The following is a 25297-nucleotide window of genomic DNA, read 5'->3' as shown; positions in this document are numbered from 1 at the left end:
TGCTTTCAAAGCAATCCCCAGCTTTGAACAGGACAGAACTTTCCTATGTTCATATATGAACACAGAATCAGTAAAACTCCACCTCAGGTACAACCACAAGAATGGGAAGTTACACCATGTATGTGTGATATGTGTGGGAGCTACAAGCACCCAGGCAGCCCCAGTGCCTGGCATGCAGCGTATAAGCATGTCACACTCACTCAGTGGCTTGGGGGCGGGGACTCAGAAGTATGGGAGCAAGTGGGAGAGCCCGTTAAGCACCCAGCCCCTTAGGGGGAGGAGAAAAGGGCTTAGCCACTCACCTTTGTCTTTGGAAGGCTCAGATCTGCACCATGAAGAGGCCAGCCCAGACCTAAAGTGTGGGCACAGGACAGAGGTGAGTCAGGGAGCCAGGGCAGGGCAGGGAAGAACTGGGAGACCCTGAGGACATGACACCCCAGAACTGAGCCTGGGCAGCTCCTAGTGGCTGTGAGCAGCGCCTTCTTTCTTTCACAACTATTCAGCAGACACTCTTGCCTGCAGGCTCTGCCCTGTTAGAGCAGGCTCTTGGCAAAGGCTGCCCACTTACAGTTGGCATTTTAGTGGGGGCAGGGCAGCTACAGACAGCAATAAACGAAAACAACCGGGAACAGAGCAGTTTAATGACCTTGCGTGTATGTAAAACAGAAAGTACACAAAGCAGAGCCGGGACAGGATCACAGGGGACTTGGGATGTTAAAGGCAGGCCTCCCTGAGAGGTGACATTAAGATGAGATGGAGGGAGCCTTGGTGATATATGAGGACAGGGTATTCTGGTCACAGGCATAGCCCTGGCAAAGGCTGTGGGAGGGAGATTCTTGGGAGGTTGGGGACAGCCAGGAGGCAGGGGAATTTGGAATGAGGGAGCAAGGGGCAGAGAGAGGAGCCTGGATAAGTGGCTTCCCAGGAATCCCAGAGGCAGCTGATGGAGACTCTCGGCTTCTTCTCAGCACCCACAGCCCTGCTCCAGGGGCCTCGCATAAGAATCCCACTTGCTGGGCTGGGGATGTAACTCAGCGGTAGAATGTGCGCCAAGCCCTGCATTCCATCCCCAGCCCTGCTAAATAATAATAGTGCATTTTGCCAGGTGCAGAAATGCACACCTGTAATCCCAGCAACTTGGGAGGCTGAGGCAGGGGGATCACAAGTTCAAAGTCAGTCTCAGTGAGATCCTGTCTCAAAATAAATAAATAGATAGATAGATAGATAGATAGATAGATGATAGATAGATAGATAGGACTGCAGATGTAGCTCAGTGGTAAAGTGCCCCTGGGTTCAATCTCCAGTACCAAAAAACTTATATTAAAAAAAAAAAAAAAGAATCCCATTTGCTACCTGTGGCTGTGAGCTGACCAAGTGGCTTCTTTCCAAGCCCCTGCCTTCTCTACAAAATGGTAATAACTGCAGCACATCCCAGGGTGGAGGTGAGGAATAGAGGAATCCAAAGGTGTGGTCGACCAAAGGAAAGTCTTACAGCCTGTCTCCTGTGAGCCAGGCTCTGGGGACCTAATGCACCTCTCCCTGCTAGGGGATGGGATGTGTGAGTAAACGGGAACTTGTCCCCAGTACCAATAACTGCTAGTGGGGATCCAGTTCTCCCAGGGGTGCTGCCTACAGCAGGGATTCCTAGAGCTGGGGTCCTGAAAGCTGGGACTCACCAGGAACACCAGGGAGCTAAGCCTCAGGCTATCAGGGGCAAAGGGCAGGAGGAAGTGAGAGGAGGCCCAGGAAGGGGAAGTAGCTTAATGCAGGACAAGGACATGGCAGTGACTCCATTCCAAAAATGGTGGACACCTAGGAGCCAATTCCAAGCAGGGAGAAACACAAGGTGACTTTCACTTAAGAGCTTACCTGGGCCAGGTGTGGTGGCGCACGCAGGTAATCCCAGCAACTTGGGAGGCTGAGGCAGGAGGATAGCAAGTTCAAAGCCAGCCTCAGCAACTTAGCAAGGCCCTAAGCAACTCAGTGAGACCCTGTCTCTAAATAAAATATTAAAATGGGCTGGGATGTGGCTCAGTGTTTAAGCACCCCTAGGTTTAGTCTCAGCTACCAAAAAATAAAAACAGACAAAAGAGACACAGAAGCCAGGTAAGAAGTGATGGTGGCTAGGTGGTAGCCAAGAAGATGGCAAGGAGCAGTTAGATTCAAGTGACTTGGGAAGTAGGATGGATTGTACCTGGTGGTTGCCTCACTGTAGAGGAATGGGAGTTTCTAAGAGCCCAAGGGTTTGGCATGGAGGAGGCAGGGCCCACCCTGGGTATGGGAGACATGCTGGGGTCCCAGGGGGCCACTTCCCAGGTGGTGGGCAAGGTTCCTCCCCTCAGCATCACAGTATCCTTCAGAGCTCAAGAAAAGGGGTTGAGTCCCACAGTGAGTCCCTAGGGTGGGGCACCGTATGGACAATGCATGTGCTTTGTGGTCAGATCCCGTCCAGTCCTGGCCAACTCCAGCGGTGTCACTAGGGGTCATTCACCTAACCTAAGATCATTTTGTTTGAGTGACTGTCTCCCGCTCTTTATGAGGATGGTGCTCATTACCCAAGCCACAGAGGCTGGAGAGTGAGCTTTGTAGTGCAATCCTGTCCAAAGCTCAGAGGGGAGCGGGGCCTGGGGCCTGCTGACACAAAGCCTCAGGTGATTCCTTGTGCACACAGGTTCCTGAACACCACCCCCCTCCCCGTGCCCTGACGATATCTTCAGAGCAGCTGGGCTGCAAGTGTCTCTTCTTGAACAGCAGAGTAGGATGGGTAGCCCAGTGCACCGCGTGTCCTTGGGGGACAAGTGGAGCAGGCAAGAGCACCCTGACATAAAAAGTGAGAGGCGTGTGCCGTCCTTCAACGTGGAACGACTCACCAACATCCTTGACAGAGGTGCCCAGAACACTGCGATCCGGAGGAAAGTCGGTAAGAGGAGGCTGAGACACAGAGTACCCTGCTTTTCTTTCTTCTTTCTTTCTTATATATCAGAATTTCTCTATTTTTTTATTAATGCATTGTATTTATGGCTATGTGCTTTCCTTAGATGATGGGAGAGTAGTCACAGTCCCATCTTCAAATAGCACATTTGCAGCTGGGTCTGGTGGTGCACACCTGTAATCCCAGCAGCTCAGGGGCTGAGGCAGGAGGATCGTAAGTTCAAAGCCATCTTAGCAATTTGTCAAGGCCCTAAGCAACTCAACGAGGCCCTGACTCAAAATAAAATACAAAAAGGGCTGGGGATGTGCACCTGGATTCAATCCCCTGTACCCGCCCCCCCCCCCTCCAAATTTGCCCTTGAAACACCATTGTCAGAGTCATTTCTTTGGACTATGAAGGCACTACTAACATGCCAGTATTCCCCGAGCCCATCTGAGTGACAGAAGGGTCCCAGGCAGTAGGACACCTGAATGCTGGTCCGAATTCTGCCACTGCCTTGCTTTTGTAACCTTGGACAGATCACATTTCTCACCTCTGGGCCTCTGTTTTCTCGTGTGTAAAATAATGAGTGACTTCCTTTGCAGATCCATGAGGCAAGTGTGTGGGAAGATCTGATGCCAGAAACCTCACCCAAGTGCCTATGCCCTCTTTTCTCCACCCCTTGCAGAAAGCATCATCCACAATGACCCAGTGTTTAGCCTTAAGAACAATCATTTCATGACCCAGAATGAGCATTATGAGACTGCCCTGCGGAAGAGATACCACATACAGATGATAGCACAGCGCCTGGGCTGGCTGGCAGATGGTTGCGAATTGGCCTATGCTTTCAGGTACTTACTCCTGGTGCGGCCCTGCCAGAGAGGAATCTACCTGGGATCACTTATAAACCTCCCAGTCCCATGAGCCATTTTCCCCAACAAAACTATTACTTACTGGGAAACCAGGATTCCAGGTGTCCCTTCCCTCTTGCACCCTAGCTGAGGGTACAACCCCTGTCTTAATAGGCTACTGAATCATGGCATCTCTCCTCCATAGGGCCCTTTCTGGAGACGTGGCCTTAACTTTAAATGGTGTCTTCATGAATGCGCTCAGGAGCCTTGGCTCAGAGGAACAGATTGCTAAATGGATACCACTCTGTGAAAACTTCCAGATCATCACAACGTATGCCCAGACAGAGCTGGGACACGGTGAGCCAGGGCTGCTGCATACAATGTTGGGGTTGTGCACTGTAAAACCCCAGAGGGCCCATTGCGTCTCATAGATTGCATATCTGATTTGAAAACTCTCCAGCAGATGGCAGTCAAGGGTCTTGAGGAAGGGGTGGCTTTTTCTAATTTTCACAACTGTACTGTATGAATTACCAGCTGGATAAGTCATTCCTTCTAGAAGCATCAGCACCCCACTCTGTGCATCCCCACAAAACCCAGAGATCAAAGGGGAGATATACCTGCCAAGTACAGAGGGGAGCTGGCCCTACTCCATACTGGCTGGTAGCTCAGAGTCTAGTCCCACCCGGAAGCTGCTCCCCAGTTAAGAACCCCGCCTTGGCTGAATGTCTCACTCCCCTCCTTGGTTGCCAGGGTCATATCTTCAAGGCCTGGAGACTGAAGCCATCTATGACGCAGCCACCCAGGAGTTTGTGATACACAGCCCCACCATGACTGCCGCCAAGTGGTGGCCTGGGGACAGTGAGTATCCATCCTCCCTTGCCCTGTCCCTGCCCAAGGAGGACAACATCAGAGGGCAGAGCAGCACTGGATTTGTTGTCCAAGAGGCTGCAGGCTGATTTCCTCTCCTATGCTGGTCGCCTGGAAATAGTGGGGCTGCTAAGACTTTCATTAGTGAACAGCTGGCAGGTTCCTGGGAGGGGGGCTTTGACGAGGATAAGAGACAAGGCCACACACACACACACACACACTGCCTCCCAACCCCCCGTGTGTGTGCATGCACATGACACATGTGCACACTTGGCCTAGTCCCAGTTGTCCTGAGTTGATGATTAAGCTTGTCCCCAGCCAGGGCACAAGCCCTGTGACGACAGTGAGTAGAAAAAACACCTCCCTGCCCCTGCCCCAGACACCCAGAAAATCCCATGCCACCATCAGCTCTAATCAGATGGCCACCAGGTGGCTGCCATGCCCACCAAGGCCTCCTCCCTTGGGTTTGAGAATTCAGCTCTGCAGACGGATCTGCAGCATTTGGGGACCCAGGCCTCGTGTGGAAAATAAATAAAACAAATGCCTGGAGTTCAACTAAAGCAGAAAAGTAGAGGTGAGAGAGAAAAATCAGAAGAAGGGAGACAGAATAAGAGAATGAACAAGACCAAAACCACAGAGAGAAAAACGCCTTTGAAATCAGGCAGACTGCTGGGCATGGTGGTGCCCGCCTGTAATTCCAGTGACTCAGGAGGCTGAGGCAGGAGGATCACGAATTCAAAGCCAGCCTCAGCAAAAGTGAGGCATTAAGCAACTCAGTGAGACCCTGTCTCTAAATAAAATACAAAATGAAGCTGGCAATGTGGCTCAGGGGTTAAGTGCCTCTGAGTTCAATCCCCGGTACTAAAAAAAAAAAAAAAAGAGGGCTAGGGTTGTAGCTCAGTGGTTGAGTACTTGTGAGGCACTGGGTTCAATCCTCAGCACCACATAAAAATAACAAAATAAAAATTAATTAATTAATTAATTTAAAAACAAAGATACAATTAAAAAAAAAATTTAAGAAAAGGAACTCCGTCCTTTATCCTTTAAAAAAACAAATCAAGCAGACCAGGGTTCCAATCCCAGCTCTGCCCCCCACCAGGCCAGTGACCTCCGGCATGTCACTCTGCTCTCCGAGTCTCCTTTTCCTTATCTTGGAAAATGAGATTCATGATACCTGCCCTGTAAGAACTAGAAAACGTCAGTATAGGGTCAGATGACACCTGGATTTTGATAAATAAAAAACCTGGATTTTGTATTCATTATTATGAGGTTGATGACAGAGTGACCCATTAATAGTTTTTTGCTTTTGCTTTTCTTTTGGGGGGACAGCAGAACTTTCAAGAGCTCACTCTTTTCAGTTCCTTTGTCAAGTCACTGCTAGTTTTGTTTGACTCTCTGGGGACAAATCTCCTCTATCATCAATAATTTTTGGAGGCCTCAGAGATGTCCTTGAGCAACCCCAACCCCAGGAGCCTAAGCTGGGGGACAGCAATACACAGGTCTCCCCACGATGTGCCTCTTATCTTTCTGCCCTCAGTGGGCCGGTCGGCCACCCATGCCCTGGTCTTGGCCCAGCTGATCTGCTCAGGAGCCAGGCAGGGAATGCACGCTTTTATCGTGCCCATCCGGAGCCTCCAGGACCACACCCCACTTCCAGGTAAGCCCATGCTGTTCCCTCAGGGACCCCTTCCAGGAGAAGGTCCCACCAAGCTTTCCTTGTCCTCAGGGCCCAAGGAATCTATGGGAGAAGTTGGGACTGCTGTCCCAGGTCCAGGAGGGGTTCTGTTGAACGTCCTGGTATTGACTGGCTGGGTAACCCTGAGCAAGAGTCAGCATCTGTCTGACCTCAGCAATAACCCCAGTGTCACAGGCTGCTGTGAGCTGGAATGGGTATATGGTACCTGGCACAGCAAATGTGTCATTCAAATGACAGTCCTTCTCCTCTCCATCCCCCTCTAGGAATCACTGTTGGGGATATCGGGCCCAAGATGGACTTGGAAAATATAGACAATGGCTTCCTGCTTCTAGACCACGTGCGGGTCCCCAGGGAGAACATGCTGAGTCGCTTTGCACAGGTTAGAGGCCAGGGAAGCTATTACTGCCTGGGCAGGGGACCTGCATCTTGCACAGGCTGACACTGGGTCTGGGTCCTTCTCCCTAAAACTGCTTAGGCCACAATTCCCCAGAGAGACTCTGGCCTGAGCAGTTTTAGGGAGAAGGACTCGGTCCCACCGACTGGAGGAAAGCCCAGCTTAGAGACGGTGTGATCTTGAGCAAGTTGCTTTGCCTCGCTGAGCCTCAGACTTCTCATGACTCTCCACCTTGGATGGCCAAGCAACCCCAGGGAAAGAAGAAAGGGGGCTGAGAGTCATGTGCTAACATTTTCCCACAGTGAGGCCTGGACACAAGCAGCCACTGAACAGACGCTAACCCGAGTGCTGGCAGAGACCTGGAGGTTCTCATTTTGCCAGGCTGTGCCCTGTTAGTTGTGGATCAAAGGAAAGCCTGGGGTGTCCCCACAGAGGGAATGTAAACAGGGCACCTGGGGAGGTGGCTAGTTAGCAACAAGCAGGGAAACATTCTGTATTTTTTGTTGGGGGGGAAGGGCTACCAGGGATTGAACTCAGGGGCACTCGGCCGCTGAGCCTCATCCCCAGCCCTTTTTTGTATTTTTACTTGGAGACAGAATCTCACTGAGTTGTTTAGCACCTTGCTTTTGCTGAGGCTGGCTTTGAACTTGCAATCCTCCTGCCTCAGCCTCCCAGGCTGGTGAGATTGCATGTGTGCATCACTGTGCCCGGCTACATTTCTGCATCTTTTTTTTTTTTATATTTATTTTTTAGTTGTAGTTGGACATGATGCCTTTGTTTTATTTATTTATTTTTATGTGGTGCTGAGGATTGAACCCAGGGCCTCGCACACGCAAGGTGAGTGCAATACCCTAAGCCACAACCCCTGCCCCCATTTCTGTATCTTACTGATTGTTGTGGCCACACCAGCGGTCGTCTCCAGATGGGCAAGAGTGCCATGGTACCCAAGCAGGGTGGAGGCCCATGATCGTGGGCTTCAGCTGGCTGGAGTGCCTTCATTATGGCCCAATGTCTATCCTTGTTTCACGCAGGTCTTGCCAGATGGCACCTACGTCAAGTTTGGGACGGCACAGAGCAACTATCTTGGCATGGTGGTTACGCGAGTGCGCTTGCTGTTGACTTCCATCCTACCCTTACTGCAGAAGGCTTGTGTCATCGCTGTGCGCTACTCAGTCGTCCGCCGCCAATCCCGGCTCCGGCCCAGGCAAGGGGAGGGAGCCCGGAGACTGACTGCGGTAGACAGGGCTGACACTCAGTCCCACAGTGCCTGCTCCCCGGCAGTATCTCTCTGCCAGAGCTGGGGTGCTGGGGCAGACCTCCCTCTCTCTCTCTCTCTCTTTCTCTCCCCCTCTCTCATACACACATACAAGTCTGGCCATGTTGACGGGGTCTCTCTGGCCCAGTTTCTATCTATCAGCATCTGATGTCAGTCTGTGTCTGTCCAGATCCCATTGTGTCCTACACACCTGTGACTGGCTAGTGAGTCTGGGTTGGCCAGTTACCAGGTTGCATCTCACGGTGGCTGGCTGTTCTCTCTGGCAAAGCCCAACTGTCTTTTCAGACTGTGTGGATGAACATGTTCTGTCTGGCTGTGACTGTCAGCATCTGACTGTGGTTTGTCTAGGTCTGAATACCTCTCATTATGCCTGGTTGCGTCTGGCTACTATTCCCAATACCCCTTGGCACAGAATGCCAAAGTCTACTCCATACTGCTTTAACCTGTGTGCAGGTACATGTGCATTTGCTTGCATGTACATGCGTGCACCCAGACACACACTCTGTCTCGAGATATAGTACACACATTTGAATTTTAGGTAAACAGCAAATAATTTTTTAAGATAAATTTGTCCCAAATGGAGGCACACACACCCAGGATGTGGCAAAATTGAGAAGAAGAATAGGTTACAGAGTTGGTTACAGCAAAACCAAATCCATTGTACTCAAGAAACAATGTTCCTCCCAGCTCTGCTGACTGACCCTGGGCAAATCCTTGACCCTCTCTAGGTCTCTTTTCTACCTAGCAATAATAAGATCACAGCTACGCACAGTGGTGCTTGCCTGTAATCCCAGCAGCTCAGGAGGCTGAGGCAGGAGGATTACAAGTTCAAAGCCATCCTTAGTGAGATCCTGTCTCTAAATAAAATATAAAAATGGCTGGGGATGTGGTGCAGTGGTTAAGCACTGCTTGGTTCAATCTTTAGTCCTCCCCCTCAAAAAAAAAAAAAAAAAAAAGAGTCAGATCACTAGCCAGGCATATTGGTGGGTGCCTAGAGGGTTACTTGAGACCAGCCTGGCAACATAGTGAGACCTCATCTCAAAAAAAAAAAAAAAAAAAGCATAAAAAGAGTGAAATCTCCAGGACTGGAATTTGAGGACTCTCAGCCTTTGGGTCTGGTGTTTTTTTATGCTATAGGCTCCAGAATAGTCTGACTCAAAATGGACTGAGGATTGTATGCCAGGTGGACAGGAGTCATGTTTGGGGATGGTGTTGTGGGTAACATGCAGGAAAGCATGGTGGGCCTTGACCCAGGGTCTTCTGGCAAACCCACAGCACCCTCGGTGGCCTGGGCACCAGAATCCCAGGCTGAGGGTATCTGCACTAGAAGACAGCACACTGCTTGTCCTGCCTACAGCCCATGTACCTGAGTTGTAGAGATGTCCCAAGGATGATAAGAACTTCTTGCTGGGTGAGGAACTACTCCCCTGAGAGGCCTCAGGTTTCTCTCAGCTTTGGGACAGCTACCCCCTTTCAATACACAGCCACTGTGTCCTGTGCACTGAGGACATAGCAATGGACAAGGCAGCCCCAGGCCACTCCTTGGGTTTCAGTGGGCCCAGGTTCACATCCAAAGAGCTGTTGTTTAGGTTCAACGCATTTCCTAGCACACAGCAAGTGCACATGGGCAGTGAAAGATCACAGGTTCAAATCATCAGCAGTGAAGGGCCACAATCCTTCACCCAACCCCTGGGATCAGATATGTCAGAGTTCAGAACTTTTCACATTTTAAGATGAGATGGTCGGTGTGCATGCAAGAATTGTGTGACCCTCACTCCACAAGAGGCAGTCCCTACAAGCAAGAGTGTCAATATATCTACAGGGAAATATGTGAATGTTCATGTTAGATGAGACTTTTGAAGATTAGTGATAGTCTGGTGTTAGTTTTGCAACGAATATGAACAACTGTCCGTTTTTAAGGCTTCCATGGTGTTGGGGATGTGGTGTTGAGGGAGGTGGACATGGCATGTAGGTATTATCCAAATCTTTGGCTTCTTTTCCCCCCAGTGACCCAGAGGCAAAAATTCTGGACTACCAGACACAGCAGCAGAAACTCCTTCCTCAGCTGGCCACGAGTTATGCCTTCCACTTCACAGCGGTCAGCCTCTTGGAATTCTTCCACCACTCCTACGATGAGATTCTGCGCAAAGATTTCAGCCTCCTTCCTGAGGTACCTGCTGTCTGCTGTGGAGCGGCTGCTGGAGGGTGGCAAAGGCTATCCCACCCGCTGAGAAGCAGTCTCAGCCCTGCTCCTGCAGGCCTTCCTCCACTCCCACAGCCTTCCAGTATCCCAGGGTATTGGGGTGCACTGTGCCCTGACATATAAATCCACCCACACCTGGCCCCCAGAGAGCTCAAAAATGTTAAATGAAATACTCACACACAGTAGAAAGAACACAGGTCACAATCCCTGATGAGCTTTTGAATCCCACAAAGCTCTGAAAACAAAAAACTGGAACTCATTTGTTAGCACAATTTGACCTGAACAGACTCGATTTATTCTACTGAACATGAATAAGCAAAAATATTAATGTATTCAGTTATGAAGGCTTTCTCACAGCCGGCTGGATACACCTTAAACAAGTAATTTACCTTAAACACCCTGCTTTGCCTTTCTAAAATCCAAATATTACTCTGATTCTAAAGCACATCTGGCCCATAGGTCTCAGCTAAATCACTGTGGACTTACATGTTCTTTTTTTTTTTTTTTTTTTTTTTTTTTAAGAGAGAGGAGAGAGAGAGGGAGAATTTTTAATATTTATTTTTTAGTTCTCGGCGGACACAACATCTTTGTTGGTATGTGGTGCTGAGGATCGAACCCGGGCCGCATGCATGCCAGGCGAGCGGGCTACCGCTTGAGCCACATCCCCAGCCGACTTACATGTTCTTAAGATCCAGGCTACCCAGGTGCTGTGCTTTATAAGCATTGCTTCATTAATTTTTCCAACTGTGTAGTAGACACAATTTATATCCACATTTTACAGATGAAGAAACACAAAGAAATATAGGACATGACTTTCCTCCGAAGGACTTGAATGTTTGAAAGATGGCTTGGGCCTTTCAAGAACCAAAAACTCTAACCAGGCTTGCTGTCTGGCAACCCCTCAGGCTATTTGGCTGCTGTAACAAAACACCATAAACTACGCGGCTTATAAATTTATTTCTCATAGTTCTGGAGACTTCCTAGCCTCCACCAAGTTGCCTCCATCTATCTATTGAGGGCCTTCTTACTGTGCTGTGCCACGGCAGAGGGCACCAATGGCAAAGGATCCTGTGAGAGTGTTGGGGGCAGAGCTCTCTTTTATAACCAAGTCACATCCATGACAACAGCATTAATCCATTCATAAGGGTGGGGCAGTCATGACCTAATCACTTCTTAAAGGTCCCACCTCCAATACTTTTAAATGACTACATTTCAACATGGGTTTTGGAGGGGCAATGCAAACCACAGCAGCCATTAATCCTATTCATGAATGTTTTACCCTCATGACCTAATCGTTACCCAGAGGCCCCAACTCCTAATACCATCACCTTGGAGGTTAGGATTTCAACATATGAATTTGGGGCAGACACATTCAGACCACTGCACCCCACTCTCTCTCACAAGTCAGTTTTCCAAACTGTACACCTCCTGAAGGGAGGTGGGCCCAATCCAGGCAGCACCCTCTCCAAAGATCCTGGAGACACTGTTTGGGAAGCTTTTCCTTAGTTCTTATTGCCCCGTAGCTACAGTGCCTGTGTGACCCAGGGTGAGTCCCAGCCTGGGGCTCAGCCTTCTCATTCATAAAGCTGTGAGGTAAGGAAACACTCCTTACCTCACAGGGTTGTGTTCAGCATGCAGGAAATGTTCGGTAAGTGGGAGGCGTGGGATCCCCTTACACCACCTGACACCTCTTCCTGTTCTTATAGCTCCACGCACTGAGCACAGGCATGAAGGCCATGATGTCTGAATTGTGTACCCAGGGGGCCGAGCTGTGTCGCAGGGCCTGTGGGGGACATGGCTACTCAAAGCTGAGTGGTTTGCCATCATTGGTCACCAAAGTGACAGCCTCCTGTACCTATGAGGGTGAGAATACAGTGCTCTACCTGCAAGTGGCCAGGTAAGGACCAGACTGGCCCAGGCCCGTCCAGGCTTCTGCTCAGGTTGAGGTTTCTGTTTGATGCCCACAGAGGGAGGGACAGGCTTTGGCAAGCACCATTTGGAGGCTGTCCAAATCCCATGACAGGTCTCAAATCCACTCGTCTGCACATCCACTGTTCCTAGTCAGGCTGCCACCGTCTCTCACCTAGGGTCCCTTGCTTCCACCAGGTCCCACTTCACCACAGGCATCCAAGAGGGATCTTTTCAAAGCCTACAGAATATCATATCTTTCTCTTGCTTAAAATTGTCCACTCAGCCAGGTACAGTGGCAAACGGCTGTCTTTTGGAACACAATCTATAATTGTCTACATTTTTGTGTTGTTTACCTTTTAGTTCTGGTCCTCAGCTCGACTGGAAGTTCCTCAAGGGCAGGGACTATATCTGCTCTGCTCAATGCAGGATCCCAGGCTTAGTGAAGATCTTACACAGGAGGCCCCAACTTGAGAGGCAGGAGCGAATGGCCAAGTCAGCCTCCAAGTGGTTTCTTTTTTTGGGAGGAAGGTACCAGGGATTGAACTCAGGGATACCTGACTACTGAACCATATCCCCAGCCCTATTTTGTGTTTTATTTAGAGACAGGGTCTCACTGAGTTCCTTAGTGCCTTGCTTTTGCTGAGGCTGGCTTTGAACTTGTGATCCTTCTGCCTCAGCCTCCAAAGCTGCTGGGATGACAGGCCTGCACCACCATGCCCAGCTCCAAACAAAGTGGTTTCTTTTCAACCCTCTTTGAGGCTGACAAAGCCTCTCACACTCACTTATTCTCAGATGACTGAAGGGGGCAAATACTTTTGTACGCATGGAGAAAGGAGTTCACTGGCAAATGTGACATGATATACTTTTAATACATAACATTTGCAGGTTTACTTTTTCAAATTATGAAAGGAACACAATAGTGTGCATTAGGCATTCTGGGCCTAACTCTATGTCAAGCACTTTATAAATATCTTTCAGTTTCACAAACCACCTCCCAATCAGGTAAGTATGATCATTCCCATCTAGAGATGGAGAACTTAGGGAGGTGAATCAATCCTAGAGCATCACGAAGGCCTTGGCTGAGAGTCCAGGGCTGCCTGAGGCCAGAACCTGTAACCACTGGATTGACGAACACAGCAGCTCAGAGTCACCTATAATCTTCCCACTCACATCAGTATCTATCCTCCTTCTTTCAACTTAGAAAATTTAATTCCCACAGTCACTGTATAAGTCATCACAAATCCTAAAATCACAAGATTCCCACAAAAAGATTGAATTTGCATAGAATCTCAGAAGAGTTTATGTTCTGGACCTGAAGAGGTCTGCCCCAGTCCTGAAGCCGCATTTCGTTGTTAAAGCCTGGGGTGTGCCCCACGGAGGGCCTCCCAGCAGGATGGCAGAAGAGGACTCTGGGGTGTGGAGTAACCCTTCAGAGGGTAGCTAGGTGGAGGTCTGGGCCCACATCCTTCCACAGGAAGGCTGGAGCCCAGGCTAAGAATGTGTGATGTGTGTCTCTGGGAGCTGAGGTGGCGGGTGCCCCACAGAGCCCCATTGTCTCCCCTGTCCCCACCCCCCCTTCCACCCTCCAGGTTTCTGGTAAAGAGCTACCTGCAAGCCAAGGTGTCCCCAGACTCTGCACCACAGAAGCCTCTACCTCAGTCTGTCGAATATCTTGCCAGGCCTGTCCTGGCCCGGTGCCCAGCCCAGAAGGCAGATGACTTCCTCTGCCCAGAGTTATACACTGCAGCCTGGGCACACGCGGCCGCCAGGTGAGAAGCGCTGAGAAGTCAGCACCCCACACGGGGAGGGGAGGTAGGCTCCTCCTCTCTGAGGGCCTTCAGTGCATGTTCATGGAGAGCCTCTAGAACCAGTCCCACCCCTAGCCTCCCCAGGCCTCGAAGCTCCTATTGCCATGAGAGAAATTTTAAAAGTCCTTAGATTCCTGGAATAACTCACAATCCAACAAATGTACCCATATGAAAATACTACCAATGTATATTGATATGCAAACCAATAACAATAAACACAGCAATCCTTCTAAATTGGAAAATAGTCCATAATCTAAAAATAATTTTCTAAAATATGACTCTAGCAGAGGATGGACTCTGTTTTAATTCCAGCATCTGATAGACTTCAGAAAACATAGACAAAACCAAGGGGTCATCCATTCTCACTCAACCAATATTATCAGGTACCCACCAGTCAGGAATGACTAAATATGCTACAAGCTTGGAATAAAGAGAAGGCCTAGCCAAGCACAGACACCATAACAGAGAGATGGAAAGAATTAATGACCTATAAAGAAAAAGCTTCTCACCCTGCCCAACACTAAAATGCCAAAAGTAACAAACAGGAAAAAGTATATATTTTTATTATATAAGTGGTCCCATATCCCAACCTGTGGTCCCAGGAATGATTGATAGTTATTTTGAGATCACAAGGAACTTGAGACATTCATTCATTCATTCCACAAATGTTTATTCAGTGCCTTCAATATGCCAGGCATTGTTCTAAGATGTAGGGATCTATCCATACACTAATAAACCTTCAGACCTCAAAGAACTGACTTTCACTTGGGAGAACTGACTGGGGGAAAGAAGACTGCTGGGTAATTAAGATGCCATTGTGTTTCTCTTTGCTTGGAACTCAGAGTGACATCTGCTTATGTACTCCCTGACAAAGCAAAATAAATATTGCTTAACAGTTTGCTTTACACACAAGTTTCAAGGGTTATGGATGGTCATGCAGGAAACAAACAATAAAAGGGGATTAAAGGTTAATATAATGGCAAATGACTAACTTAGTGTCTTGGAGGACAATAGTTAGTTTTCTGGTTTTGTTTTTAGGTTCCTTGCAGCAGGCTGGGTGATCAACAGGCCTCACTAACATTTAACAAATTTTGTTTTGTTTTGTTTTCTTCCTTGGATCATAGGAAGCCAAACAACGGAATGGCCTAAAAACATTGGTATTGGTTTGGGATGTGCATGAAAAAGAGGGGAATGCTCCTGGCCCAAATCTCTGAGGCTTTAAAATGTGGTGGTTAAGAAAAAATCCAAACCAATAGTGGTGGCGCATGCCTGTAATCTCAATGGCTCGGGAGGCTGAGGCAGGAGAATCAAAAGTTCAAAGCCAGCCTCAGCAACTTAGCTAGACCCTATCTCTAATAAAATATTAAAAAGGGCTGGGGATGTGGCTCAGTGGTTAAGCACCTCTGGGTTCCAAAAGGAACAAAAATAAATTCTGGCTCCACTCCTTACTTACTAGCTGTGTTACCCTGGACAGTTTGGTTAACCTCTCTGACACTCAGGTTTTCCCCACTGTAAACAGGAAATGTATTCCTTGAGAGAGAATGTTTATCATGCATTTAGCTTTATGACACACAAGAAGTCCTAAACAGAATTTGTATTTCTGAGGGCCCCCCATAGCTACCGATTATCTTTCCCAGTCAGTCAAGAAGCTGACCCTTTTCTGGTTTTCAGACTCATAGAGGACTCGGTGCATCATCTACAGACCCTCACGCAATCTGGGGCTGACCAGCAGGAGGCTTGGAACCAGACTTCTGTCATGCACCTCCAGGCTGCTAAGGTGAGCTGCCTATCAGCCAAAGCTGCAAGGGACCCGCTTGTCTTTCCAAGCTGGCTACCCTGCCGGGAAAATCCAGGCTGTGCCATTATTCCCCAAGCCTGAGCCTCAGCAGCTGCCCTCATTTCATTTCTAAGGCTTTAGTCCAGGGTATTTTAATTAAAGGACTTAACTCCAAAGCAATCTTGCTGGCAGCTCTTGGGGGGAAAGGTAATGAGGCAGTGTTATTGGATTTGCTTCAGGTTGTTCAAATATTTCCTCCCAGATAGAAAAGCAGGTCAAGCTTCCCCTTAGCCCCACAGGCAATCCTTGGATGTCTGATTCAATTTCCACTATGGTTTGTGTTTGTGCATAATTCACAGTCAGTCGGCAAATATTTGAGCACCCACTCTGCAGCAGCCCTGGGCTCGGTGCTCAAACGGTGAAGCTGCTGCCCACACCTATCAAGGAAGCGCTGGGCAGGGGAATATAGGCTGCTGTGGGATTCTGGGGCAGGTGCATCTCTACTCACCTTGAGGCTTCCCAGAAAGGGTGGCACACAGGCTGAGGCTTCAAGGATAAGCTGAAATTAGCATGCTGAGGGTGGTGGGGGATGAGGGGGCTGGGGGGGGGGGCAGATGGCAGCTTTGCAGAGGAAGGTTTCCAAGCAAAGGGAGCAGCAGGTACAAGAAGAGGAGACAGGAAAAGTCCTGGTGCTTGGGAGGAAATGCAGACCTTTCAGGAGGAGCCAAAGGTGGAAGAATCAAGGAGAGGAGGGTAGACAGGGAGGGGAGACAGGAGAGACCTTCTGCAGTGTGAGAAGCCTGTGTCTTGTCTCCATTGTGACGGGAAGCCATGGCTGAGTCTGCATCAGGCAAAAATGAAGGGAGCAGAGTTTCCTTCCAGAAGGATCATGCAAGCTGCAGAGGGAGGAATGGACTGGAGGCTGGAAGTTAATCAGAAGGAAGCTGCTGCAGCCTGGACCAGCCCCCACCATGAACTTGGCAGAGGCCACGGAGAGAAGTGGGGAAATGCAGAGATAGTAAAGGGGTAGAGGAAGGAACAGGCCTCAAGAGTCATGGGGTGGGAAAGAAGTAAGAATTCCTCTTGAGCTTAGGCAACTGGAACCCTGGCCATGCCAACAACTGAAAACTAAAGCGGCCACTCCAATCATCAGGCTTCAGACCCCCCAAAATGGTTGCAAAGCAGGAGAGGCCTGAAGGTCTGCAGAGGCCCTGGGAGGGCAGGACTGGCTGGCAGGCTGTGCATGAGCACCACCTGGTGACCCAACACCTGCACCACACTCGTGGGCACTGGCAGTAGCCACAGCTCTCAGCTCCACAGCCCACCACAGGGGCACTAAATGCCCTGTCAACATGGAATGAGCCCAGGCAGCACTCTCACCAGATGACCAAAAAAGGAACCACAATCCCCCATTATTCATTTTTCAAACCTAAGCCCTGCCTTCGAAAGGGCCAGACGCTGCTCGCCAGTTTCCTTCATTTAGCACGTTAGCCTGTGCAGGAGACCAGCAGAATCTCTCCTCTAAGGATGAAGAAAGAGATCTCATAGGCATGAAGTCAGAGAGTAGAAAATGGCTGAGTCAAGATGGCTTCCTGCGCCACACACCACAGGCAAGCTGTGTCCTCCTCAAGCTCGGGGGCACCAAAGATGGGAAGCTCAGTCAGCTTGTGAGAAAAGAGTGAGTCCAAAAGGCTTCCTGGGGGGATGGTGGCCAAGCTGTCTCCGAGGTCACAGTGGGAAGGGGTTCTATACTTCCTGTGCTTTGTGGGGTTCGCTACTCTACAGAAACCTCAAGCGCCCAACCAGGCCTCATCTGGAAACTGGAAATGTGCAGGTAGAGAATGACTTTACTACAACTTGGGGCAGGGGAAAAAACTGGTAGGTGGATAGACAAGGAAAAACCATGAGCTAAGTTCTAGTCTCCCAGCTGTGTGTGTGACATGCCATCTGACCTCAAGCACTCCCTCCCCTCTGCGGGATTTACCTTTGCAGTCTGTACAACAAAGGTGCTCTGACAGGCTTTGGTCCTCTAAGGTCAGGCTCTGCCCAGGAGAGATGTCAGTTCCTAGGATCCTGGAGCTAATGCTGGTGCTCGGTATAACCCAGCTTCAGGCCCTGGTGGCTTTGGCAGCACAGGTAGCAGTTAGGAGTACAGCCCTGGTTTGGCTCTTGTTGCCACCACTTACCAGCCATATGACCTTGGGCAAGGAACTTAAGTCTCAGAGCCTGTCTCTTCTTACAACACAAAGCTATTACCAGCACCTACTTTACAGGATTATTATGAAGACTGAGCTGACATGTGTAAAAATTTAAGAGATACCCAGCGATAAGGACATACTTTATCCCTATGGCCTAAAGGCCACCTTCTCTTTCTGGTCTTCATCTTGCTTTCCAAGACAGAACTGGGCCCTGGGGCAGCTCACCATCACTTCACTCCTCAAGCAGAGCCTGGAGAACCTTGGGTGTGGTCCATGGGCTAGACAAGGGAAAGCGGGGCTTCAGTGATAAAAGTACAGTGTCTCCAGTTTTGTCCCTCAATGCAGATTGAGCGCAGAAGGCTGCTGGGCGGCAGGACCCATCTGATCATCGTCCACCTCCAAACGCTGAACACCCAGCACGGCAGTAAGGAGCAGGGCTGGCTGCCTAAGCGGAGCTATCAGCACCTGTGTGAGGAAGGCAGGTTCTTTCCAAATGAGAAACCTGACCACTCGCTGCCCTGCTGAAAGCTCTGGTGACTCCTTGGCCCCTACAGAATAAAACCCCGGCCATGTCATTCACAGCTCTTCACTGATGTGGGTCCATCCAAACTTACAAAGTGCCCATCATTGCCTCATTAAATTAGAGTGCATCGGCCTCAGGAAATTACCTCCTGAAAGTATAGCCTTTGCTCATAAAGTTCCCCTTGCCTCAGATGGCCTTGCCCTATCCCTTGTCCTGCAGGGGGAGTTCTTTTGAACCCCAAGACACTTTAAACCTTGCTATTTCAAGTTACTAGCAGCAGCATGGACATCACAAGACAGAGATCTACTCTCACTCTGCATTCTTTTTTTCTTTTTTGTACCAGGGATTGAATCCAAGGGCATTTAACCACTGAGCCACATCTCCATCCCTTTTTACTTTTTATTTTGAGACAGGGTCTCATTAAATTGCTTAGAGTCTCGATAACTTGCTGAGGCTGGCTGATTTTGAACTTGTGATCCTCCTGCCTCAGCCTTCTGAGCAGCTGGGATTACTGGTATATGACACCACACCCAGCTAGAATCTGCATTTTGAAAAGACATCCAGGTGCCCTGCACACATACAAATTTGAAAGCCTCAAACTGTTTAGCCCCTCTTCCTTGAGCAACTTGTATTCTGATAAAATACTGATGTGCACTTGTCTTGGGTAAAGGGGGGATATTAAAAATATTTAATAACCAAAAGGGCAGGAGATAAAGGGTCCTAAAGGTTCCTGCTGAGACAGGCATTAATCCTTTAGTTGCTGGGCTATGGGGAGAAGGGGGTCCAGGGAAGGAGTCCATTTGGCAGAGGGGGCTCTCATTAGGTTGATGGCTAGGATAAATTGCCTTTACATCTTGTACCCTCACTTTCCCACCACATGGTACACACATGTGCTGCCCTCCAAGTCCCTGGAGCCAGCCACCAGCACACCTGACACTCTGTCTACTTTCAACTCTACTTGAAGCTGCCCCAAGCAAAATGAGGATACCAAAGGCCAAGTTCCAGAGCCCACAGGCCAGACACACACGTGTGCATGTATACAGATAAACACTGTACCAAAAAGGCTCAAGGAGACCCTGAGCGAGCTGGAGGGGAGGGGGCCTGCTGTCAGACTTCTGGCAAGCATACAGCTGTGGCAGTGTGTTTGTCTGTCTTGCCAAGATTCCAGGGTGACTTCTGGAGTTGGAAACCATCTATCAGTGTCTGATACACCTTTGTCTTTGTAGGCACACTGCTACTATATCACTGTGAAGAGTTTCACAGACGCTCTGGAGAAACTAGACAAGGAACCAGCAATTCAGCAAGTGCTCCAACGCCTCTGTGACCTCTTTGCTTTACACGGTATCTTGACAAACTCAGGAGACTTTCTCCACGATGGCTTTCTGTCTGGGGCCCAAGTAGACATGGCAAGAAAAGCTTACCTGGACCTGCTCCTCCTAATCAGGTGAGTGGAGGCCCTCAAACCATGATATTAGCCTTCGGAGAAAAGCCCTCTACTCTAGTTCACAGGTTAGTTCACAGGTCACCTCAAACTCCAAGATCTTGCTAACTGGGGTATGTCTGGCAAAACCAGCAAGGGCCCTAGGGAGGTTCGCATCCCAGCATTATTATGCCAACATGAAGTATTAAGGCTTAGTGAAAGAAACAAGTGAAGAATAATTAGAAATAAAAATGCTTAAAAATAAGTTAGCTACCTCAATTGACCTCTTCGACATCGTCAACATGTCAGGAACAATGTCACAGGCATATGAATAAAATAAAGCATGCCACATGTGAATATGTGTTAATAGTCTGAATCATAGCTAACACTTAAGGAGTACTTATGTGCCCAGGCACTGTGCCAAAAGCTTTTACAAACATCATCTCAGTTAATCCTTAGAGCCCTTTGAAATGGACTTAATCTCTGTATTTTACTGGAGAGGAAATTCAGGATTATGGGAGTTAACCTGCTCAACGTCACATAATTAGCCAGAATAGGAGTTGGTACAATCTCAGGCCTCTCTGACGCCTGAGCATGCACCCTTAACCTGTGGGTGAAGGTCTAAGTACTATTTTAGGTATATCCCTGTCTTTGTTGAATGTGCATGAGCAAATAATTGCCAAGTTGACTAAACTTTACTGCCTTGGTAACAAGATGAAAATTTTTTTTAAAACTCAAGTAATTTATATATTGATTCATAGAACAATAATACAAATAGTTTTTATATGTAGAATTAATGCAGTACAATCTGGAGTCATGAAATACTAATCAAATGCTTTCCTTCATCCAGTCATTTCACATAATCTAAATAATTACTTGAAAAACATCAAAACCACAGGCCAACCTGATCAGGGTTCTAGAAAACAAATTTTAAAAATATGAATTATTTACCATTGTCAATAATATTTTTAAAAAAAAAAAATAGGATAACTTGAGAATACACTCTTTTGAGACCCCATGGGGCAGAAACTATGACGCCTATTGTACATTAGGAGGTGTGGCCTTTCCCCTACATCCTCTGATAGTTCTCATTATCAGCAACACTAAAAAATTCTACAAACTTGAAACTGTTGTAAAATAAAATTTCCATGACAGAGTTAAAGAAAATAAACCAAATTCTTTTTATTTCTAACAATATACAGTAATTTACGTGCTATTTATTACAAAACATAGGCACTTAGATAGATGGTAGCTAGTAAATGTTTGTTCAATTAAATCATCACAAATTGTCAAAAAAGGGCTGGGGATATAGCCCAGTAGTAGTGACCCTGGGTTTAGTACTGAAAAAAAAAATTGGGGTCCATGAAAAATATTTAATAATTTGAAAGAATCTTATACTGTGAGGTTATTTTATGCTGTTAGGAATAAATCTAAATAAAATAAATAAACATAACATACATACACACACACAAACAGTAAGATCATGAACTTGGTTTTAAAAAAATATGCACAGAGGCTGGGACTGTACCTCAGTGTAGAGTGCTTGCCTAGCATGTGTGAGGCACTGAGTTTAAAACTCAGTACCACATAAATTTTTTTTTAAATTAAATAAAATGTGTGAGGCACTGAGTTTTAAACTCAGCACCACATAAAATTTTTTTTTTAAAAAATTAAATAAAGGGGGTTGGGGTTATGGCTCAGTGGTAGAGCACTCACCTCGCATGTGCAAGGCCCTGGGTTCCATCCTCAGCACCATATAAATACAAATAAATAAAAATATTAAAAAGACTTTTAAAAATAATTATTAAAAAAATTAAATAGGTTGGGGTTGTGGCTCAGCAGTAGAGCGCTCGCCTGGCATGTGCAGAACCCTGAGTTCGATCCTCAGCGTCACGTAAAAATAAATAAGTGAAATAAAGGCATTGTGTCCAACTACAACTAAAAAATAAATATTTTTTTAAAAATTAAATAAAGGTTTTAAAAAAATATGCACAGGGCTGGGGATATAGCTCCGCAGTAGAGTGCTTGCCTAGTTGGAGTTGTGGCTCAGCGGTGGAACGCTTGCCTTATACATGCAAGGCGCTGGGTTCAATCCCTAGTACCAAGTAAAAATAAATAAACAAAATAAAGGTATTATGTCCATTTATATATATATATAATCTGACTGCTGGGCACAGTGGCACACACTTGTAATCCCAGTGGCTCAGGAGGCTGAGACTGGAGGATCACAAGTTCAAAGCCAGCCTCAGCAATGTAGCAAGGCCCTAAGCAACTCAGTGAGATGCTGTCTCTAAATAAAATACAAAAAAGGGCTGGGGAATGTGGCTCAATGATTAAGGGTCCCTGAATTCAATCCCTGGTACCAAAAAATATCTATCTATATCTATATATCTGACACAATGATGGCCCAGGTATTAAACTTTCCCTAATTTAGGCAATCCACTGGTGGAAACCATTAAGAGCGTGTTAAATTATTACCCTATATGCATAATATGATTACATGACCTGTGCAACTCTCTATTATGTACAATCAGACGAATGAGAAGTTATACTCCATTAATGTATAATTTGTCAAAATGCATTCCACTGACATATGTAACTAATTAGAACAAATTAAAAAAAAAAAGAGCATATTAAGTATAGCACAATTCAAGCCCAAATGTGTCTTTCTGAAACACTTGGCATTTTAAAAGCACATGATAAAAATAATATTCTGGTCCTGCTTGGTGGTGATGATAAAATACAAAAGATCACCTTAACATCTTTAAGTATGGAGTTTTTGGGGTTTCATTTTTATCTGCAAACAGCATTTCTAAGTGCTTGCCTTTGCTCCAGAGACTTACAAATCAAGACAAGACAGCACTGACGCAAGCTGCCAACTCACACAAGCATCAAACCCACAAAATGATTTACTTACATTATGGTTCCTAAGTAACCTTACTACTGCAGGGTAATTAGGTATGTAACAGAGTCCATGCTTAACGGTTCTTTGTCACAGTTCCCTGCCTTGATTAGTCATTATCTCTCTCAGACTTCTGAGATGACAAATGAAAGGCAGCACACTATTCTAAGTGACACTAAAACCAGCTCTCTGTGTCACATTAATGAATTGACCCAAAGTGGTTTTAGTTGTTTAAAATGTGTTAGTAAAATCTCAGCTGGGGTAAAGATGGCAGGCTGGGGTAAATCTCAGGTAAGGTAGACTGCACAAATGCACTTAATTTTGTTCCTTCCTAAAGACACATTTGGGCTTGAATTGTGCTGTACTTAATTATGCTCTTAATGGTGTCTGCCACTGGATTCCCTAGACTAGGGAAAGTTTAATACCCCAGGCATAATTGTTTCAGATATATTTTTGACAGCATTCTGTTTTGTTTTTATCTGGCACTAGCAATTGAGCCCATGGCATTGCACATGCTAGGAAGCACTCTTTAAACAACAGCAAGAGAATTAGAAAATTTTTAAAGGCATGAGCCTACAAAAAGAACAGGAGAGGAAAATGAAAGTTGGATAAATGGGCATACAATGACTTAGACAAGTCACAGCAGAGAACCCCAAGGAGAAGCACTGTGTACCTCAGGCAATGGGGATGAGAGTGAGATGGGACTGACAGGATGGTGGAAGTTCAGCTCAGAGAGATCCGAAACCTCGGTTCCCCTCCTCCCCTGTGACTTTCCCCGCCCTACTCTGATTGGGCCAAGGGGAATGGGGAACATTAGGCATAGTGGAGGATGAGGCTACCCTACAGAAAGCAGGGATTTCACAAGCCAAATATTAACACTTCCTCCTCCAGTGCTCATTAACCTCTTGGTACTAGGAGAGTGACAGCCAGGCGGGTACCCTGTAGGAGAATAGCAAGATAATCCTTCTCTGAAGAATTTGACCATCCAAGGGAGCAGGGGCACAGTCCACAGTGAGCCCCGCTAACAATCAACATACACACTTGTACTGAGCTAGTTCATGTCCCATTCTTAGCTATAACCAGACACTTTGGGATCACCAGATGCACTGAATGCTGCTAACATAAAAGAAGGAGCAAGAACAAGCAAGAACAAGGCAACTCAGAGGACACAAAGAGAATCTGTAGTGAGTAGAAAGCTTTAAAAAAAAACATAGTAATATCCTCAAAGAATTAATAAGAGATACCCCAACTATGAAATAAGAACCAGAATGTAATTATTTAAAATGTAATATTCAGAGAAGAAAGGAAAAAAAGAGCTCTTTGAAATTTAACAAAAAGGTAGTAGAAATGAAAAACTCAATTTAAGGACTGGAAGATACAGTTGCAGAGACCTCACAGAAAGAAAGCAGAAAAGGACAAAAAAACGAGAGAAAAGATCTTTAAAAAATAAGAGGACCTATCCTAGCTATTCATCTTCTAAAAAGCAGGTCTAGGGGGAAAAAAAGAAAGAGGAAGACAGGAAAAAATGGAAAGGGGCAATTTATTTTATTTTGGGGGGGGGGTAATTTATTAATAAAATAATTCAAGTAAATATCCCTCATGAGAAAAATACAAGTTTCAGATTGAAAAGGGCACAGTGCCTACAAAGAGGAGAGAGACACGCACACACACGCATGTGCACACATTGTCAATACACCCTGTGAAGTGTTAATCAGTGCCAGAAAGGAAAGGGTACCAGGGAAAAGGGATAGGAATATGGAGGTGAGGGAGCAGGGAAGTCTATGGGAAGATGATATTTGAGGAAAGACCTGAGGAGTGTCATATGGCTGCCGTATGGTGGTCAGGGGAAGGTTTCCAGGTATGGACAGGTACAAATGTTGGAGGTCAATGCTTTTACTCTGTCTGAGCCTAGGAGGGCTTGAGCACAGGACAATCACAATCAGAAATAATCCAATGTCTATTTTTAAAGGATTACTCCAGCTGCCATACTAAGAATTTCGAATAAAAAGAAGGGGCTGAAGCAACTCAGTGAGACTCTCTCTCTAAAAAAAATATAAAAAATGGGCTGGGGATGTGGCTCAGTGGTTGAGAGCTCCTGAATTCTATCCTGGGTACCAAAACAAAAAAAGAAAAGCAGGGCTGAGAGCACCTGGTCACTTGCTTAGCATATGTGAAGCCCTGGGTTCAATCCCCACCTGGTGAGAGAAGAATAGAAAGCAGCAGGGAGAGAGGATCCTGGCCTGGACCAGAGTGGGAGCACTGGAGTGGTGGAAAGTGATCAAAGTTTTATATTTTGAAAGTAGAACAGGATGTGCTGAGAGATTAGATAGATGTCGGGTGAGACAGAAGAATCAAATGGGGAGGACTACAGGAGAGCCAGGTTTGAGCAGGATGGACAGAAAAAGATTAGGAGTTTGGTTTTAGACATGTTATGTTGGAAAAGCCTATTTGAAATCCAAATACAGATGTGACACAGAGGGATAAATTTGGAAGTCACTGGCATATGGTTGATATTTAAAGCCATGAGAGAGATGATACCACAGGAAGTGACAACATGAAG

General features: G+C 46.9%; 1 protein-coding gene across 1 annotated transcript in view; it reads left to right on the top strand.

Annotated features, from left to right (window-relative positions):
* The first annotated feature begins 248 nt into the window (after positions 1–248).
* Positions 249–25297, top strand: part of ACOX2 (acyl-CoA oxidase 2) — a 30774-nt gene continuing 5725 nt past the window's right edge. The window contains exons 1-13 of the mRNA XM_081284443.1: positions 249–376; positions 2672–2920; positions 3600–3762; positions 3968–4119; positions 4513–4620; positions 6167–6286; positions 6589–6704; positions 7751–7923; positions 10003–10165; positions 11905–12095; positions 13699–13878; positions 15589–15694; positions 19642–19859. Of these exons, the coding sequence (XP_081140569.1) occupies positions 2761–2920; positions 3600–3762; positions 3968–4119; positions 4513–4620; positions 6167–6286; positions 6589–6704; positions 7751–7923; positions 10003–10165; positions 11905–12095; positions 13699–13878; positions 15589–15694; positions 19642–19859 (1850 nt within the window). The 5' untranslated portion in view covers positions 249–376; positions 2672–2760. The remainder of the gene's footprint in view (positions 377–2671; positions 2921–3599; positions 3763–3967; positions 4120–4512; positions 4621–6166; positions 6287–6588; positions 6705–7750; positions 7924–10002; positions 10166–11904; positions 12096–13698; positions 13879–15588; positions 15695–19641; positions 19860–25297) is intronic.

Source organism: Spermophilus citellus (assembly GCF_964194105.1).
Source record: "Spermophilus citellus genome assembly, chromosome: 3".
Lineage (NCBI taxonomy): Eukaryota > Metazoa > Chordata > Mammalia > Rodentia > Sciuridae > Spermophilus > Spermophilus citellus.
This window is presented reverse-complemented; position numbering and strand designations above follow the sequence as displayed.